Source organism: Ctenocephalides felis, unplaced genomic scaffold (genome assembly GCF_003426905.1).
Source record: "Ctenocephalides felis isolate EL2017-DRISC unplaced genomic scaffold, ASM342690v1 CF-g0.4_SCAFFOLD_03571, whole genome shotgun sequence".
NCBI classification, from domain to species: domain Eukaryota; kingdom Metazoa; phylum Arthropoda; class Insecta; order Siphonaptera; family Pulicidae; genus Ctenocephalides; species Ctenocephalides felis.
The window spans coordinates 33476074-33495633 of NW_020539725.1; the positions used below are offsets into that span (position 1 = coordinate 33476074).

The 19560-nt window shown below is 27.7% G+C and overlaps 3 protein-coding genes across 3 annotated transcripts in view; 2 read left to right on the forward strand and 1 right to left on the reverse strand.

The window, feature by feature from the left end:
* LOC113385929 overlaps nt 1-3157 on the forward strand; it is a 64712-nt gene extending 61555 nt beyond the window's left edge. Inside the window, exons 10-15 of the mRNA XM_026623751.1 lie at nt 129-262; nt 813-952; nt 1273-1354; nt 1730-1874; nt 1989-2175; nt 2946-3157. Of these exons, the coding sequence (XP_026479536.1) occupies nt 129-262; nt 813-952; nt 1273-1354; nt 1730-1874; nt 1989-2175; nt 2946-3097 (840 nt within the window). The 3' untranslated portion in view covers nt 3098-3157. The remainder of the gene's footprint in view (nt 1-128; nt 263-812; nt 953-1272; nt 1355-1729; nt 1875-1988; nt 2176-2945) is intronic.
* A 4123-nt stretch (nt 3158-7280) lies between these two features.
* LOC113384537 (histone-lysine N-methyltransferase EHMT1) lies at nt 7281-15830 on the reverse strand. The gene is given in 15 exon segments (XM_026622269.1): nt 7281-7630; nt 7824-7999; nt 8527-8730; nt 9509-9827; nt 9962-10165; nt 10239-10397; nt 10545-10717; nt 10859-11088; nt 11538-11667; nt 11669-11765; nt 11835-12007; nt 12083-12297; nt 12506-12900; nt 13929-14418; nt 15145-15830. Coding segments are annotated over 15 exon segments (3648 nt in total). The 5' UTR covers nt 15701-15830; the 3' UTR covers nt 7281-7503.
* Nucleotides 15831-17356: 1526 nt separating this feature from the next.
* Nucleotides 17357-19271, forward strand: LOC113385930 (peroxiredoxin-4-like). The gene is made up of 5 exons (XM_026623752.1): nt 17357-17693; nt 18228-18345; nt 18430-18669; nt 18730-18895; nt 19203-19271. Exons 1-5 carry the CDS (start codon nt 17516-17518, stop codon nt 19269-19271), a joined length of 771 nt encoding a protein of 256 aa, XP_026479537.1. The 5' UTR covers nt 17357-17515.
* Nucleotides 19272-19560: the final 289 nt, after the last annotated feature.

Genomic DNA, 19560 nt, shown 5'->3' on the forward strand with positions numbered 1-19560 from the left:
CGCCCATCCCCATCTTTGAAATTATAGTAATGTCGTAACGCGTATAATAAATAGCGAAGCAGAAACGATATGCCAGTGAACTTCTATTATTTATGGACGATGTTTTATGTTTTATTTTACTTTTTCAGACTGGCATCTACTCGAATACAGTGGTTCTACAACATCACAGTGTGGTCATGACGAAAGCTGACAAAATCTACAAAGTCAAATGTACATACGATATGAGCTCCAAGAACATCACATTCGGAATGAGCCCAATTCGGTAATTATCATGGCTTTTTATAGATGATCAATAGATAATAATACGATTAATTTCTTTTGTTTTTTATCATATAGTATTGTTAGATACATACTTGATAGAAATTAAAGAATTTAATTTGACTTTAACAACAATAACATATTCAAGATCTAGACTGTATTCAATAACAAAAATTGTTGAAATTGTTTCTTTACAAATTGTTTTTTTACAAAAATAATTAAAACTTGTTCTTTTACAAAAATAATTAAACTTTTTTTAACAATATTTAAATTGCAACCTGAAAAATTAATCACTCTAAGCCTTTGTAATGTTTGTTAAAACTCCAGAGTTCTAAAGACAAAATGGAAATTTGAGAAAATACTAAAAGTATAATAATTTGGAGTAACCTACCCCAGTAGGTTACTCCAAATTACTATACTTTTAGTTTTTTATCATTCATGTATTAAAATTTCTTGTATTCCTGTATTGTATATCCCGTCTACCCAGTGTGTCATACTAAAAAAACTATTTTATAACCATATTTAGTATATCATATGTCTTTTTTTTAATTTAGCGACCCAGAAATGATCAGCATCACATCTGCACCCGAAGCCCCACCACCAAGGATCCGCATTTTGGATTCACGAGCCCGAGAAGTGGAGACTGTCAGAATTGGAGACAAACTCACTTTCAGGATTGAAATTCCAGAAGACAGTAAGATTGTTTGTTTTATTTTTAATCGCAAATTTTTATCAAACCGTCAACTAATTTAGTAACAACTTTTAAATTGAAGCCTTCATCTATTTAATTTCAAATATCATTAGAAGTACATTTAACATCATGGTTTTGATAAATAAATTCGAAACAATCTCGTGCAATAAATTTTTGTAATAATGGCTTGAATTATTCAATTTTTTAGATCGCATAATTAGATTTTTTTAACACAATAATTATGAATTCTATAAAACCAAATAGAGCAGAAAAAATGATATTATCTCATTGGCTCATAATAATAAAAAAATATTTTCTTACAGCGCCTTATGGTATCTTTGCTCGCAGCTGCGTTGCTATGGCTAAGGATTCAAAAAGCACTTTCCAAATCATTGATGATGAAGGGTAAGAAATTAACATTTCTAAATAATACATTCTGTATATTAAATTTATTACTGTTAATTTTTGCCTAATTAGTGAAATTAAAAATCAGTCGAGTAGTTCCTAGTCTTTTTTGTTGTAGATTGCGCGATTCATATACGAGTAAAAATAGTTCTTGGTCAAATAAAGCAGATATGGATATTGAGTAAACAAATAAAAAAATTTAATTGAGTTTATCTGCTGATAAATTATCGCAAGCCTCAATTCTAATACTATAGTGAAATAACAATAAGCATGAAGTTCCTTATCTGCGAGTCACAATGTCAAATATAGCTCAACAAATAAGTTATTAAAATTAAATTATATCTATTTATTTTAATCTTACCTTTTATTCTACAGTTGTCCTGTTGACCCAACAATATTCCCCGCATTCAGCCCAGATGGTAATGCTTTGCAATCGGTTTACGAAGCTTTCAGGTTCACGGAATCATATGGTGTCATCTTCCAATGTAACGTCAAATACTGCCTGGGACCATGTGAACCGGTAAGTTTTAAAATCATCATGCTAGAAATAACATCTCATATAATATCGATATCTGCCGATATCGATGCTTAATAGACACAACTTACAATTTTTTAAATGTTTTCTTGGTTTCAGGCCGTTTGTGAGTGGGGACGTGATTCTGTTGAGTCCTGGGGTAGAAGGCGTCGTTCTCTGAACTCCAATGAAACGCAAAACGAAGAAGAAATGAACATTTCACAAGAAATCTTAGTTTTAGATTTCGGCGATGAGAAAGCCAGCGACTATTTGAGAAGCGATCCTTCAAGTGCGGACTTCGGACGAGGTAATTTTTAAATTCAAAATTATAAACTAACATGACATACACTTGTTATTAGTTTTTCTTATTTAATATACTTACTATATACATTTAATGCTATTTACTACATATATGATTTTTGCAATGTATTACTAAACTATTATTTATTCGCAACCCTTTAACCCTTTAAGCCTTTCCACTCACGAATTGCGAAATTAATATGTATTTTTCCGCCGGAGCGGGAGCATCCGAGTGGAATGGTTTAAGGACTGATGATATTAAAAAACGAGACACAATAACTATTAATAAAAACGTAATTAACTATTATAAAAATCATCAGAATCCATTAAAACCTGATATTACTGTTAGATATAATAGTACCCAACACACTTCAAGGTATATAAATTTATATTAACTCTTAAGAGTCTTATGAATATGATTAGTTATTCTGGTAAATAATAGACGCATAAAATAAGCTAAGTTTTTCGACATAAAACCATTTATTTGAGATGGAATTCAAATTATTTGACAAAAATTTTTATGACTTATTTTTCTTTGTAAATTTGTGAATTCGGTATCAACCAGGAAATGAGGCCGCAGTTACATATCTTTTGCATTAATTATTATTAAAAGTTTTTATGTTAGCCATAATACGTTGTTTTTTCAATATTTTTAATTGTTGGCTTTTACATTCAGGAAATATAATTATTTAAGTTGACATCAACAATGATTTTACGTGGTAACCCTACAGTAACAAGTGACTAATGACTAATATCATTTATTTTTTTCATTTACAGACAAAACAGTGACAATTGTCGAGCCCTGCCCAACGAAAACTTCAGTCTTAGCATTGGGAGTCACATGTGCCTTATTAATTCTGATCTACATCTCAACAATCTTTTGCTATTACATGAGAAAATGGATGAACCCGCACAAAATTGTTGCTTGAAATTAACAATTGTGTATTCCACCAGCAATAGTATTTCGATGAAGCATTTATAAAAATAACAATCACACTACGCTAAATATTTTTATATATAAACTTATACATTCTTTATAAATAGAGACAAAACATCTTTTTACAGCATAGTATTAGATCATTTAATGTAACCGTTTCTATTTTAAGTTTAATAGTAAGTAAAGTGTAGCTAACTTAAAGAAAAACATAAGACTTACGTGTATGCGTATCCGCCAATAGTACTGGCATTATCTTTATACGATATGTATTAGGAGAATATTTAAGTTAATTTAACTATTTTTAAAACAGAAACTAGTTAAGTGTCGAATGAAGTTTTCTTACTGTAGTGATAAAACCTTTAAAGGAGTTTTTGTCAAAGTGAAAAGGTGCTAAATTAAAATAATTTTCACATTAATTTTTGAAAAATACCTAGTTCCGTAAAGTTTAATTATATTTAAATTATAAATTTATCATTATCAGTTTTAAAACTTTTTTATTTATGTCCCAGTGCATCTGATATGGCATAGTGCAATATCCTTAGTTTAAAACAAAAAGAAGTAAACTTCTAAAAGTTAACATTCTTTACATTTTTGTTTTCTTTGATAAAGATTAAAAAAATAATAATCATAAACTTTAGGATTAACAAAATTATTAATTTAATCAAAGGGAAAAAATTGAATCACATTTATTTAATGATTTTTTCCCACAATTCGACTTTCTATTGGGTTTTAGATTTTTTGTTTATGAAACCGTTAAGAAATCTTTAACCCAATATGAGATTCTAACGAGAAATGAGATTAGCTAAAAAAAATCGCACAGGTACAGCACACATTTGTAATATTGATTAATTATAACAGTAATAGGTAATATTCGAAACCTTAAGTTAAATCATACTTTAATTATTTTTAGATTTGAATTACTAGAATAGAATATTTATGTATACTGTTTCATTTAAGATTAATTCAAGGCAAGATTTGATAATGTTTTTGTTCATTATGGATTTGCATATGTTACTGTTTTCATTAACTAAATGTTAGAACTTGTGTGTTTTAAATATAGAAATTGTATTAATTCTCATCGAAATACAAAAAGTACTCATTGGGAATGGTGAAAGAGGAAATTTATATAAAATTTAACAAAAATACAAAACGTAATTATTTATTTTACTATTGTAAATATTTTTGTAAGACAATTAATAATAAACCAATTTGTGATGTAATGAAAACTGTTGTATTCATTGTTATTCAAACACTTACTAATATTTTTATTTACTATTTGCAATTTACTTATATTATATTTTACGATGTTCATGAATTCTAATTATTCAAATTATTTAACAATAGCGAAGAAACTACCCTACGGATCTTTACCCAAATCAGTACAATGTTAAACCAATATTTTTCGAAAACTTTTTGAATTTTCAAAATCGGTTCAGAATTTTAGACAATGAAGTTGTTCATGTCTGCTAATTATGAAGGAACGACTGAGCCAATCATTCGAAGACAAAATGCCACATACACACACACTCATAAAATCACAAACTTTTTTCCAATTTCGGAGTCAAAATGACTTCAAATATCGAGCATATCAGATTTTTTTATGAAAACATAATATTTTAGAACTATGATTATACGAATCTATAAGAAAAGTGTAAATATGGTTTTAGGCATAACAAATCACATTTATTATTAAAATTAAAAATCAAAAAATTAATTTATCGATCTGTTTTATTACGCTTATATTTACAAATATGTTAGAAATGTACAGTTATTGTTAATAAATCTAACAATGCTTCGTATTCATAAATAAAATTCACAATAAATAATAAATAACTATTAATATAGCACTCTCAGGCAGATACATAATATTTCATTTAACTAGAATGGCAGTGTTTTTAAAAATTATTTTTTCCCACATGTATTTGTGATTTCAAAGATATGTCTTATTCATTTAAATTACATGAATGCGCAACTTATGCAATATTCTATTTTCAATAATTTTATAACAAAATACATGTCCAATGAAACAGACTAATGAAGTATGGTATCGATTTCGACCACTAATATACCAAACAATGAAAAAAACTCCAAATGGTTGACAAATTTAGCTAAGGATCTTATAGCAATATATTTGCAAATATATCTACAGAATTTCAGCATCTAGGCCCAACTCAAGTTAATTGAAAAATATTGCTCATATCATTTCGGCTGTGATATAAGTTGCTTATGAAAAAGTAGCTAAATGATGTTTATTTTCTATAAATAACAAAATTCTAATATAAACTAAATAAATATTAAATTGCACCAAATAGAGCATACAATTGCTTGTGCCGGCTTTATATAACATAATACTTCGTAACATAACTTCCAAACAAAGTTTGATTATATATCATATAAATTATATTACATTTATTTGCATGACGATAAGGTTATGATTCAATATGTATTAATAACAAAATGTCTTTAAAATATTTAGTAAGAAAGTGTCATTAGGCAAATTGCAGTGCAAATTTTCGAAAACAGGCCGAAATAAAACCTATGAATGATGTATTATTTATTGTAGTTTAAAACAATTCACAGGGTAAAGTCAATAATTGAAAACAGCTTGATCGGCCTTAACAAAGACTGATTAATAATCAATGTCTTTAGATCAGTTTTTGAATGTTCAAAACATATTTAGATAGGTTTTGAAATGTTTGCAGAAACGGCAACGATTTTAATTTTATTTGACGCTTATTTCTCATAAACAATTCTAATCGTCATCAAGGTAAACTCAACAACACGAATCATTATTAACTTTTATTAAATTTAACTTTTAGAAATCGGCGCATCAATTTTCAAGGAACGTAGGGAAGATTGCCTTAGCTATAATCACAGTTGGGCAGTTCCTGATCTGATATTGGCCAGGTGCAAATTTAGCGCATGATTTCCATTCGTCTAGGCAACAGCACGCTGATAGCTGCAATTTAAAGAACAAGGAGTTCTCAAAGAACAAGGAGTTCTTAAGTGCGGGGGTATCTGCTGCTTTTGACATATGGTCACCGGAAAATTAGTAACATGTCAAAAGTCTTACAAGGCAGAAGGACTACATATAACATAAAGGGGACGACAGAGACATCACAGGTAGACCTCCCGAATTCATAGGAACCCCCAGCTCCGACACGCGAGCGTGGACTTTTGGGAGATAACGCCCAGTGGTAGTTTTATTTCGTCAGTTTAAGAATCATTGACCGTGGTTTGTGGTATGATTATTACTGACTCCGCATACTATCGGTCTAAGAACCTGTTTCCCATCTTTATGAATGTTTTGGATGTTTAGAAAAAAAAAGGATATGTTTGTTATGGTTAAGGTGGATAGAAGGCCGCGGGATCCCACCATTATCAGAAACATTCAATAGTGTGTCCTGATGCATACTAATACTAAAAACGATTTATTAAAAATATCACATCATAAACGCAAAAATAAGTGATGGTATCTAGATAATATAATCAAACTCTGTTTTATCAAAGTTAAGTATTACAACCTTAGATAATAATTTTGTTATCAGTTCTCTTTATTATATATATATATATATATATATATATATATATATAATTTAGGATTGCAATAAATATTCGCTATGTAATAATTTGTTATGAGAAGATGAAAAAAAAAAGATTCATTGCATATATTTATCTTTTCATTTCCATATAATCATTCAATCAGGCATTGGCACGTAATCATATTCTGTATATTTTTATGCATTTAGCTTTCATTTCCTATTCAAAATTCAGAAGAAAAAGCTTTAGAAAAAATATAGAACTTGTTGCATGTTGCCCCTTCAAAATGCTTAATGCTCAATATACTATATATTTAATATTGGATTCTCAATCTATAAAATAGGCAGTGAAATTTAAAAAAAAACTTTTTTGTTAAAAAAAATGACAACTTTAGGTTACAATATTAATTAGAACTACCGCGAAACAAACACGAGTACAAATTTTGCTAAAACACAGAAAAATAGCTTTGCCGTTCGCCGAAATTTCACATACTACTAAACATACTATTCATTGCAAACCTAATCCATATATATATATATATATATATATATATATATATATATATATATATATTACTTTTCTCCATAAATAATAGACATAAATTATTTAAAAAATTATATAATATAAATAAATATTAATCATTAACTAAATCAGACTTATAGTTAGTATTGCAAGCTAAATTTGAGCTAATTAGAATACCTGGTTTCCTAAATAACCGTTCCCTGGATTAGAGATATGCGCCAGAGGGCACAATAAAGCGCAAAAACATTCTTGCGCCATTGAAAACTTTTGAAAATGGAAAACTTTCTATATTTTCATATAACTATGTATTCATCAAATTAAGACTGAATTCCAAATCTAGCTGTTCAATTTGTTACTATCCTTTGCTAACACCATGTTGTCCGAGTATCGGCATCGTTCTGAGCCGCACATACACATAAAATCATTATGTTTCACCTCCCAGAATTTATCGCCATAATCGAAACTGTTTTAAAATGTAAAAAAAAATTAAAAAGTGAAAATAATGTTTTAAAATATATGCAAAATGATCTTGATTTTTATAAGTATTATAATTTATTTCGGAAATAAAGAATATTAGAGTTGAGATATTTTCAATAAATAAAAAATTATGGTATTATAATAAAAAAAGTGCTTGTGAATTTGATCTTGACACTTACCGTATTTCTTCTCCAGCATTTACATCTCTATTAACAAAGAAAGCTATTCGTGGAAATCTTATATCCTGGTGATCAGTGAAAACACGTATTGGACAAACATTGGGTTCACAAGAATGATTCAGAAAGCGTGAAACATTGCCATAATGCCTACCATCTAAGCAGTATGATTCAGATTCCTGTCCATTAAAGATGAAAATTAAAGTATACAAAGAAGTAGTAGTAACATTAATTACAATATGAAACATATGCTCATTAAAATACGAATATAATAATCTGTAAATTGTATATATAATACATAAATCAATGGTTTTAAATTTGGATTTACCAAATGATAAGTAAATTTCCTATATTTCAATTTTCTATTGTAAAATCAAAAATTTATAAATTATTTACATAGTATTTTAATCAATCGCTAATCTATCAATCTTAGAAGAAAAATATATAATATAAACAAATATTATACAAATATGTATCTGCTTCATATGCCATGAAATTAATGAATTTATCCATTTGCAACAAAAGTATCCTAAATCATAGGTTTTATGTCATTCATATTTAAAGAAAGTGATATTAAACTATAAATATATGTTAAATATTCTATAAATTTTCTTTATACTGAATAATAATCCACATACCTATATTTATGCTAATTTTTCCAAATTCCATATATGTTGAATTTTTAATTTCATAACTCAATACTTACTGAATGATATAAGTGAAACAAATAACTGTCATCCTCTCTTCTCTTTGCATCAAAATCAGTCAAAATTTCTCCAGTGTATTCAGCAACAAATGCTCCCTTGGGAATATCCTTTAGAGTTCTAACACCCCATCCACAACTTTCTGTTCGAAACAATTCTAGTCGCTGTGAAACACCTCTTTGTACAACCCTGTTCACACAGGTAATCTAAAATATTAAAATTTCATATTTAAATAAAGTCAATTAAAATTAAACTCAAATAAAATAAAAAATATAAATAATTCATTATTCACTTAGACACTTTATTTGATCATCATTTAGCTGCTATAAAATAAATTGACTACTTTATATATTAAATATGATTCAACATTGAAAATCAAGATTATATATATATATATATATATATACACTAGCAAACCGGGCAAACTCCGTTTCACCACCAGATGGTTTCATTTTATATAACATTTCGTTTGGTGATTAAAAGATGAAGAAAAAAATTGCCTGCTGTTGAAATTAAATAAAAATTTGCACAATACATGTGATTGATTTGAATTCCAATTGAAATGTTAGAGAACGAATAACTTTTTTTTACTTTTTTTGCACAATTTCAAAGTGAACACAATGCCGGTTTGTCACATGAAATTAACTGAGCAGAGAACAATGAGTAGCTGCCAAACAAATGAGTAGCAATCAAACAAAAGATATTAGTTTGTAGTATATGCTAAGTATCAGAGATGACGCTGTATGTGAAAAAAGTGTTTTTCTGTTGAAATCTTTCTTCAATTTTTTTTTGCTATAAACCTCACGGAGTCCGAGACCTTTCCAACGAATGCAAAATCGTCGAAATCGGTTTGTGCGTTCTGGAGTTATATCGTCAGGAAGGAAAACCCGACTTATTTTTATATAATAGATATACTTGAAATAAAATATTGCATATTGAAAAAATGAAACATGTATTACAGATTTTTGAAAATCATATGCATACCTTATTGCAAGAACATTTGTCATTGCACTCAAAAATCATAGGCGGATCTTCAAAATCAAAATCAGGCAAAAGTCTGCCATCTTCATCATATAGACACCTAGTATTCAAAGATAAACAACAACAAGAATTATTCTCACTACTTCCAGAGCATCTATCAGAACATTCACAGCCAATAACTTTATCGTGATGAATTGTAGTTCGAATTTCATTCGAAGTTATGTACAGGTTAGTGGTATATGTGTAGTCTCTCGGTTCGCATTCTGAATCAACAGTATTGATGCATTGTATAGGGTTTAGTTCTTTTCCCCGCGATATATCACTGTAATAAATATTATTATTATGAATTTTGCATTCCACAGCAAATTTAAATTTAAAATTGAATAGTTGTTATTCACACCAAATTTAGCAAATAATATCAATAGAAATATTTTATAAATATAATAATGCATTTACTTTGCAATAACCATATTTCTTCTATTGTTGGGCACATATTTTTGTAATTGAGCATTAATTTTGATAAGATTATAGCATTCTCCGTCAATAATTTCGCAACTTTCAAGTGGGGTTTCACCGGCACAATTTCTACTCATTACGTTTGCCCCTCTAGTTATCAATATTAAAGCGCATTGATAATTATTATACCTGGCGGCAATATGTCTGTAAAGGAACTTGAATTTTTATTATCCATTATTTACCATTTCAATGTAAATATTTTGAAATATATATTTACAATGGTGTTTCCCCATTCACATTAGTGCTGTCGATATCACATCCTCGATCTAGCAACATTTCAGTTATTTTATGATTTCCATTCAAAGCTGCCCAATGCAATACTATGTTTTGTTGAGAATCACAGATAAATGGATCAGCATTGCACTCCAAAAGGTATCTTAAATGTATTATGAAATAGTTATTATACAAAAATAATACAAAATGAAAAGTAGTTGTGGTCAGCAAAAGAGTAATTAAGAAAAGATAGCACTTGTATGTAGTACAGAAAAATATAAAACAATGTTTTTATATCAGTATTATGTACCTTATCACCAAAGCATGACCATGTTCAGCAGCCCAAACCAAGGGGGTCCAGCCACCCTCATCAAGTAAATCTATCTGTTTCAATGACATTCTAGGGGATGTCACCAATAATCTACAGGCCTCCAAGTTACCATCTTTAGCAGCCAGGTGTAATGCGGTCATACCATCCGGACCCTAGTCAGATCAAGTAATACTTTTCTCAAATAAATGCTATTTGTACCAAATGCAAAATATGTATTTATATAATCTAATAGCAACTGATATAATATAGAAATTGAATCATTTTTATGAATAAGATATATTAAAATATCTTACTTTTAATGATAAATCACACCCAGCTTTTATCAGGTATTGCACTGCCTCAAGCTGATCACTTAAAATTGCACAAATTAATGGAGTCTTCTGGAATTTGTCAAAAACGTTTATCTCAGCACCTAATACAACTAATATATGTATAATCCCAATATGTCCTAATTCACAAGCTTGATGTAATGCAGTGGATTGGGTAGATTCGTTCATTATACTATTAATGTCCAAATTTCCAGCTATATTAATGAAAATGAAAAATTTAATTTTTATGATGTTTAATTATATTATGATACAGATATATTATGTATTAATATATAATAATAATAAATAAATAATAATAGTAATAAAATAAGAACATTAAGTTTAATTTGATTATGTAATGTTAGTGCAAATTAAATAATATAAAACCAACTTTTTAAAGAAGTGATTAAACTGATTGAATCTAGTTTTAATAAAGCAAGACTTTTTTATACATTACAATGCAGATGATTGCTGGCGTGCCACTCACATCATATAAAAAAAAATTTGAATATAAGAGTTATCGGCAAATACATCAAGACCACTATAATAAACATATACTAAAAGAAAATGTTTAAATTATATGTTAATATTTTTTAATGTATAAAAAATAATAAACAATGAAGTAACTCTTATTTACAATAACACTAATATGCTAAAACCTTACCTAAAATCTGTATTACTTTCTCACAGTTATTCCTTTTGATGGCTTTCGAAAGTTCATCAGCATTGCCTATATCATGATTATTTTCTAAATATTTCATATTAGCCAACATAGATACAACATCTGGACTCAAAAATTGGCGGCGTACGTGGTCTTGACTTGAAATCATTGCTGAATTTTGCAGAATTACTCATGTTACATTCACTTGAAAAACTCATTCTAGCAGAAATACTGTAATTAAGAATAAGACTTTTTATACTTGTAATAAATACAGAACATAATAAACTATTTTCAATTTACGTTGAATCATCTTGGTTTGGTGTGAACACCATATTATGTCCTTTCTTTATTTGAAGTTGAATATTAAAATTTGGTGATAAAATTCCACAATGGGGACATATGGAATTGTTATTCTTCATAATACTGCATTGCCTGTGATAAAGATGTTTGTTGTTGCATATAACAAAACTTCCCTAAAATATTTGAAGAAATAAGATGTATATTTGGTTTTGCGTTAATTAGATTCAAGTTAATGCACAATATCTTACTTGTGTGCAAAATGCACCACAGCCAGAACAAGATAAATGTCTTGTAAATCTGCTGACATGATTAGAACACATAATAATGTAAGGTAAGTGTTTATTAGCCCTCAGTAACATCACATCACTATTACTTTCAACTGGAACGCCATTGTCTAACAGACTGTTGGAACAACCAATAAATCGATTGTCTATGGAGTCTACTGCACCGCAGTAAATATTTCCTTCAAATAGCAATAATAAATTGCATTAAAAATATTTATTGGAAAATAAACATTTGAAGATCGATTTGATCAAATATAGAAGATCTGCGAGAGCAAGAAGACAAAATATATATATCCTTCAATTACTCATTACTCAATTTGATGCTTTTTAATATATTAATTACTTTAATACTTCAGTAAATTATAATTAAATTAAATAAAAATCTACCTAATCTATTTTCCAAATTTATAAAAATATTATTCCTCTTTTGGCATAAACACAGCATATCTGTACCATCATGTATATCATTTCTACTCTCTTTATATGATTTGTTGCTTATATTGATTGTACAATCTAAATCCATTGGTTCATTTTTATCAAACTTGTTCAAATCTGTTTCTATCTTCTTATTGTCCAGCATTTCGTTAGTGCTCTCGACTTCTAAGTTTGATGAGGTAAATAAGTTACTATCTGTATCATTAACACAATCGCCTTCAGCAAATGAACTACTATGTGGAATAATAGATTTCCTAAAATACTTCTTATAGTTACTTTCTTTCATCAGTACTGAATTATCATCCAATTTATTATCAGATTTTTTCGTGCGATCTCGTTGACTCCGCCTAAAAAATTCATTCAGAAAAAATTATTTTATACAACAAAAAGGCCCGAAAGATTATAGATTTAATTTAAAAGAGGAGCATTTACGTAAAGAAAGCAGGACAACCAAATCATTATAGATTAAAAGCACAGCGTTGGCGTTAAAAAGTATAGTAAATAAAATGTAAATATATGCCCGATAACAATATTGACAAGCTGCAAAATGCAGTAAGTACCAAACAACCCAAAATTAAAAATGAAAATAACCAATGAACTAAGATTAGTGATGGAAAATATAAAAAAGATATATGTACAAATATAATGCAATAAAATGATGGAACATAAGAAATATAGTAGATACAATGATTTAATGTAAAAATATTGTATATATATTTTTTTTATAAACAAAATAAAGTATAGAAGAAAGTCATGAAGAAGTAAAGTGTGATTGCAGATGGAATTGAAAGATTTGGGTAGAGATTTAAGTAGTAACTAATGAATTATGAATATTATACTTTGAATATAATAATTGATTCCCAAAAAGAAAATCAGGTAAACTATAGATCACGCTTCAAAAACCAACTGGCCATCAGTTCAATATTTCAAGTATGTGATTGAACTATTGAAAAATTGGAAATCAAGTCAAAAAACAAAACATGTCAACAAAAAATCAGCATAGTTTTATAAATGTTAATAGAAAAAGAATAAAATAAAAAATTAAAATCTTATATAAATATAAAATACTAATTTTATTTAGTTTATAATTTGAGAAAAATACTTAACTGATTGATATTTATATAGTTTGAAATAATTATAAAATTAAATTATGAAATAATAGAATATGATATAATAATGTAATTAATACACTAGCATTTGTTTTTGATTTTACAAGATTATTGACAGAAACTATCATAAAATATTTAATAAATTAAAGATTTTATTTCTTCTTAATTTCAAAATGGAATTAAATATTTAGTTGAACATAAAAATAACAAATAGGGCAATAATTCATATAGTTAGCATAAAAATTTAAGTTTTTTAATAACATTACCTTAGGTTTCTATCAGTTGGACTTATACTGCTATTTCCAGTATCCATCAAAATTTGAGTGTTTTCATATTTTGCAAAATCATCTTCACTTTTATCTACAGCCCTTAAGCCTAATATGCTCAAATGTTTCTCCTGCATTTGTTTTAGATTATTTTTGTTATTGAGAATTTCATTATCTTCAGAACCTGAACTTATTACAGACTCAATTCCAGAATCAGATTTTGCCTTACTAATTCGTTCATTTTCTTTGAATTTTAATTTGCAAATATCATTATTTAATGATCTAGCATCATTTTGCATCTCAATTCCCAAACGTAATTCTTTATTAGCTAATATTTTAGCTGTAGGTTTAATTCTTCTTGAGAGCCGGGGTTGTGGATTTGAAGATTCGTATGATTTTTCTTTTCTTGCTATAGCATTTGCTAAAACACTATCACTGTATTCTTTTGATCTGCGCCTTGGAGATCTTTTAATATTTGATGCATCAACATCTAAAAAAAAAAATTATTCACAACTTTGTGAATATATTATTGTGATAACTTAATAAACTTTTATCCTGAAGCTTAATAATAGGACAAGAAAAAACACATTCTAATGCAAAGAAAAAGGTAAACACAAAATTGTAGACTTAGATGGATCCCAAAACATTACTGAAAACAACACATATAGCTTTAATTATGGATTTTTAATTCAATTAAAATATAAATTGGAATATTCAAAGTTAAAATAATTTATGATTAGCTGGAATTCAATTCTAGGACCTGGATTCACATTGAATGTTGCCTGCACATTTAATTATTGAGGTACAGGAAAATATATTAAGGCAATAAGATAATTACCATTAAATTGTTTTAGGATATATATATATATATATATATATATATATATATATGTATATGTATAAAATATAATATAATATATAGTGATATTTGTATATTGAATCTATACATAAAAAGGACACCAACAGAAATAATTTCAGTAATTAGATTATATAAAAAATCATTGCAAATTAAAATGTAAAAAACAGAAATAAATGAATAGAATCAGTAATGTAATGATCTGACAAATTGTAATTTATTTGAATCCTATTAAAGTTCTATAAAGTATTGATTTTGTAATTCATAATTCTTCGCTAATATGTATTATAACTATTACATATAACCAGACAATTTTAATATTTAGAAAACAAAATTATTCATTGTAATTATCATGCAAACCTTTTATCACTTCTGGTGCAGAAGTCTTGAGCCTCAAAGAACGTCGTCCTGGTGAAACAGACTCCTTAACATCCCTGGTATCTTCCATTTTATTCGTTTTTTCAACTAAGCCAGCATTTGTATCACAAAATTTATCTTTGTCCTCTTTATTTTTCAACTCCTTTGATAATATATTTGAAGATTCACTCTCACAATCAATTCCAGAAGTCGTCGTGCTATTAATATCATTATCTGCTGCTTGAACATCTTGCATTTTAAAAGATTGCACAATTTGTGAAGTCACTTTTAAACGTTTGACACTTTCAACTTCACAGCTTTTTGTTCTTTTCTGAACTTTCATTTTATCTTGAACTTTTAAATCACTAATCTTCTTAACAGTATCACCTTTCTCTTCCTTTTCGTCTACTTTTTGTGGTTTAGGAACGACTTTTACAATTTTATCCTTGACAATTTTACCAGAAACATCTTCCGTGCAATTTGCTGTTGATTTATTGAAATTTGATTTCATTTCAACAAGCAGTTTGCCAATGAAATTATCTTCGATAACACCACTCATCTTGGAGCGTGAATGTTAAATCTGGTAGACTTTTATATTTACATTAGATATTTAATCACACATGCAAGCACATGATTCGTTTTTAGGTATTTGTCCATTTTATTGTGTGTATGGTGCATATTTCTTTAGAGAAAATGTTGTGAGACATATTCTCCTCTATTTTAATTTTTATATACATCGAAATATGCTATTGACAAAAACTGAAAGTTTACTCATTTGATGGGAGATAGCTGCTTGAATATTAGGTTAAAACAGCAATAGTGACTTTTGTCAAGAAGTGGGTCGTGGTTGATCGGGTTGCCGAGGAAGGCATGCTACCCACACATATGCTTAATATTAAAATCTATATAAAATCGTAAATTAAAAAGTATTTGCATTTGTCTTATATGACATGAAATACTTATGTCATATGTCGATAAACATTTCATACAAACTTATAATAAAGGGATAATATAATTATATAAAATAATTGTGCATTATTATATTTTGATTATGCGATTATGCCTAAAGATTATCAGTTTTGATTAAATATGTTGCATTGAATTTTAGATAATCATATCAGTAATCTATGAAAAATTATGGATTCTGTTTATTTAGCATGTAACTTGTACATTTTTTTCTAATTTTAATACACCCAAAATAATGAATATATTATATTATCATATTGCCTTAATATTTTTATACAATTTATAAATCTATATTATTATAGATATTGTTAGAATGGAAACAAAATGAAGATATGAGCACTTTGAATACTGATAAAATCAATAAATGTGAGAAGAAAAAAATGATGGTTAATTAAAAATGAAGGGATTGAATAATAATCGTGAATGTTTAAATTATATAAAAATATCCATCATTATCCCTTTATCTATATGAATTCGTTTCTTATACATGCTATATGTTTTTATGTTTTAGTATAGTGTCTAGCCTTGTTAGAGAAAGTTGATCTGTATTTAAACAGTAATTACTATTAATATTAATAAATTATAATTAATATTTTATTGTGTAGTAATAATTATATTTTTAATAAATTTACAGACCCTAGACAATATACTAATTGTTTACAGACCTTGGTCTCAAATGTACAGACGTTTCATGAAATAAAGTTTGTGATCCATGAAAAATTTGAAATGATATTGTTTTCTTCGTGTTACAATTGTATTAGACGCATTTGTTATATTTCTATTATTTTTGTATGAATTCTGCGATCTGTTAATGTAGTACACACAATGAGCAGAGATTGTTTGTTTTTATATTGCATTTTATTTTTTTTAATGTAACGTATCCATATACTAAGTCAATTGTAGGCAATTAGCAATATACATGAATGGGATAACTTTTTGATTATTTTGTTAACGTTATTTGTGGAACAAATATCAAAAAGTTTATGATAAATTTAATATTGAAAAAAGAATTGTATAATCAACACTTTTTTTTAAATATTCTCTCAGTGTATTTAAATCAATATATTTTAAAATATTAATTAATATTTTACTTTAAAGCAACCCCATACGCCAAAAAAAAAAAAAATCTATTGAACATTCAAATTATTGATACGTTCTACAATAAAAGTCACTAGTATGCGTTATCGCTAACTCTTAAGACAGAAGATGAAGAAGCCTTGCAGTCTCTGATTAGGGTTACCTCAATTCATCCATTTTTATGTTGATTCGTTGATTCGGTTATTGTTTGACGTGGGATGGATTGTTGGATATCGGTTATAGGTTATAGATAAACAATTAGATAGCCGAGGTTTACACGTTGCACGTATGTTTTTGAAAGTCCCTGAATCGATCAAATAGTTTATCAAAAATGAAACAATTGCTTCAAAATCGAAATGTCATTTGTGGACTGTATTTAGTTTTTTATGTCTTTTGCGCTAATAGTATGTCAAATGACGAAGGCTCATGTCAGTCCTACGCAGGAGGAACTGTTTATCCTCAAGGAACAGATAAATCTGATCACAAACTACAGTGGACGAAAGCTGTTAGTAAGTAGTTTGTAAAAACTTGTAAACATATTATATGTAAACTGTACTAAATTTTAAAATATTATATTGCCAGTAATATTATTTTCATAAACACATCGTAGCTTTTATTGGCAGTTGTAGCAGCGATATTAATTGAAAAATAATGACATTTTATTTTTGAAAAATTTTAAAACAGTTGCAAGATATATTGCGCTGTATATCTTTTAAGATTTGTACTTAGTAAATGTACAATATATTCAAAAGAAATTTAAGATAATATAATTGTAGAACAAAGTATTAATTACATGATTTCATCATATGCTCAATAAGAATCCAACAAAATTTAATTCATAGATTTATAAGTAGAATGTATTTAGGAAAAATTAACTAATTTTTTAAAAGATCTTTTTCTATTTAAGTTTTCACTTATTTTAATATTTGACCCTCCTATTTGTTTACTCCATGTATCTATCATGTTTCTGTTTTATAATATTAAAATACCTAACTCAATTCTTTTGCTGAGCTCATATTAACATTTAAAACTATGTATAATAGTTTCTAGGCCAGCGCCACAATGGCAAGGAACCGCGGTAGTGAATGGTGAATTCATAGAACTATCACTAAAAGATTTTGAAGGAAAATATTTAGTATTTTTCTTCTATCCAATGGATTTGTGAGTATTGGCACACTTTGTCTACTGTTATGTTATAAGCCATACCATGGGCATTTAAAACATGACCTTACATCTTTTTTTTAGCACATTTGTATGCCCCACTGAAATTCTTGCATTTTCTGACCGAATTGATGAATTCCGTGAAATAAATACAGAAGTTGTAGCATGTTCAGTTGACTCTCATTTTACACATTTGGCATGGATGAACTCACCACGAAAAGAAGGTGGTCTTGGAAAAATAAGAATTCCATTATTATCAGATCTTACTCACACAATTTCAAAAGATTATGGCGTATATTTGGAAGATTTAGGCCACACTCTTCGGTAATTTTACTTAATTTGTAATATTTATAACCCCATATAAACATGTATTTTTTCATTTAGAGGACTTTTTATAATTGACCAAAGGGGAATTTTAAGACAAATTACTATGAATGATTTACCTGTTGGGCGTTCAGTTGATGAAACCTTAAGGCTTGTACAGGCATTCCAGTTTACTGATCTGCATGGTGAAGTTTGTCCTGTAAACTGGAAACCAGGCCAAGATACGGTAAACATAATTTATCTGTTGTTTCTACAAAATAATGCAAATATGGTTAGCAACAAAATATGCTATTACAAATAATAATTAATTTTTCTCCATTTACAAGCTTATTACAAAATATAAATAGTAGTCTTCACAATTTTTTTTACTAAATTTCATTATAAAAACAAATTATGATTTCAGAAAAATATTTTTAATATTTTGTTTATCTATTTTCTTTACTAGAGTTCATAGAGAAACATAGAAAAAAAAAAGTAAACAATGTGTAATGTGATAAGAATATATATAATGTTTTACTTTTTTTTTTTTGCAGATAATTCCAAATCCTATTGAAAAGAAGAAATATTTCGAAAAGGCTGACTCTAAGACAGGTTCATCATAGTTATATATTTGAAATACAATTTTAAATAAAAGCTGGTTTATAATAAATTTGATATTTTATTAAAAATTATGACAAGTCTCATTCTTTCGTTTTTTATTTGGAGATTTAGGGCTGGACAAGGTAATCAGTGAAACCCTTCTTGGCGTTTTAACTGTTACTGGCTTATCATCTTTTGTGACTGAATCCTTCTTTAAAGGTGCTGTTTCTTTTATGTCATCTTTAATATCAGTTTTCTGTGTAGGATCATTATGTGAGTCTTTTTCAATTTCAATGTCTGCACAGATTTGTT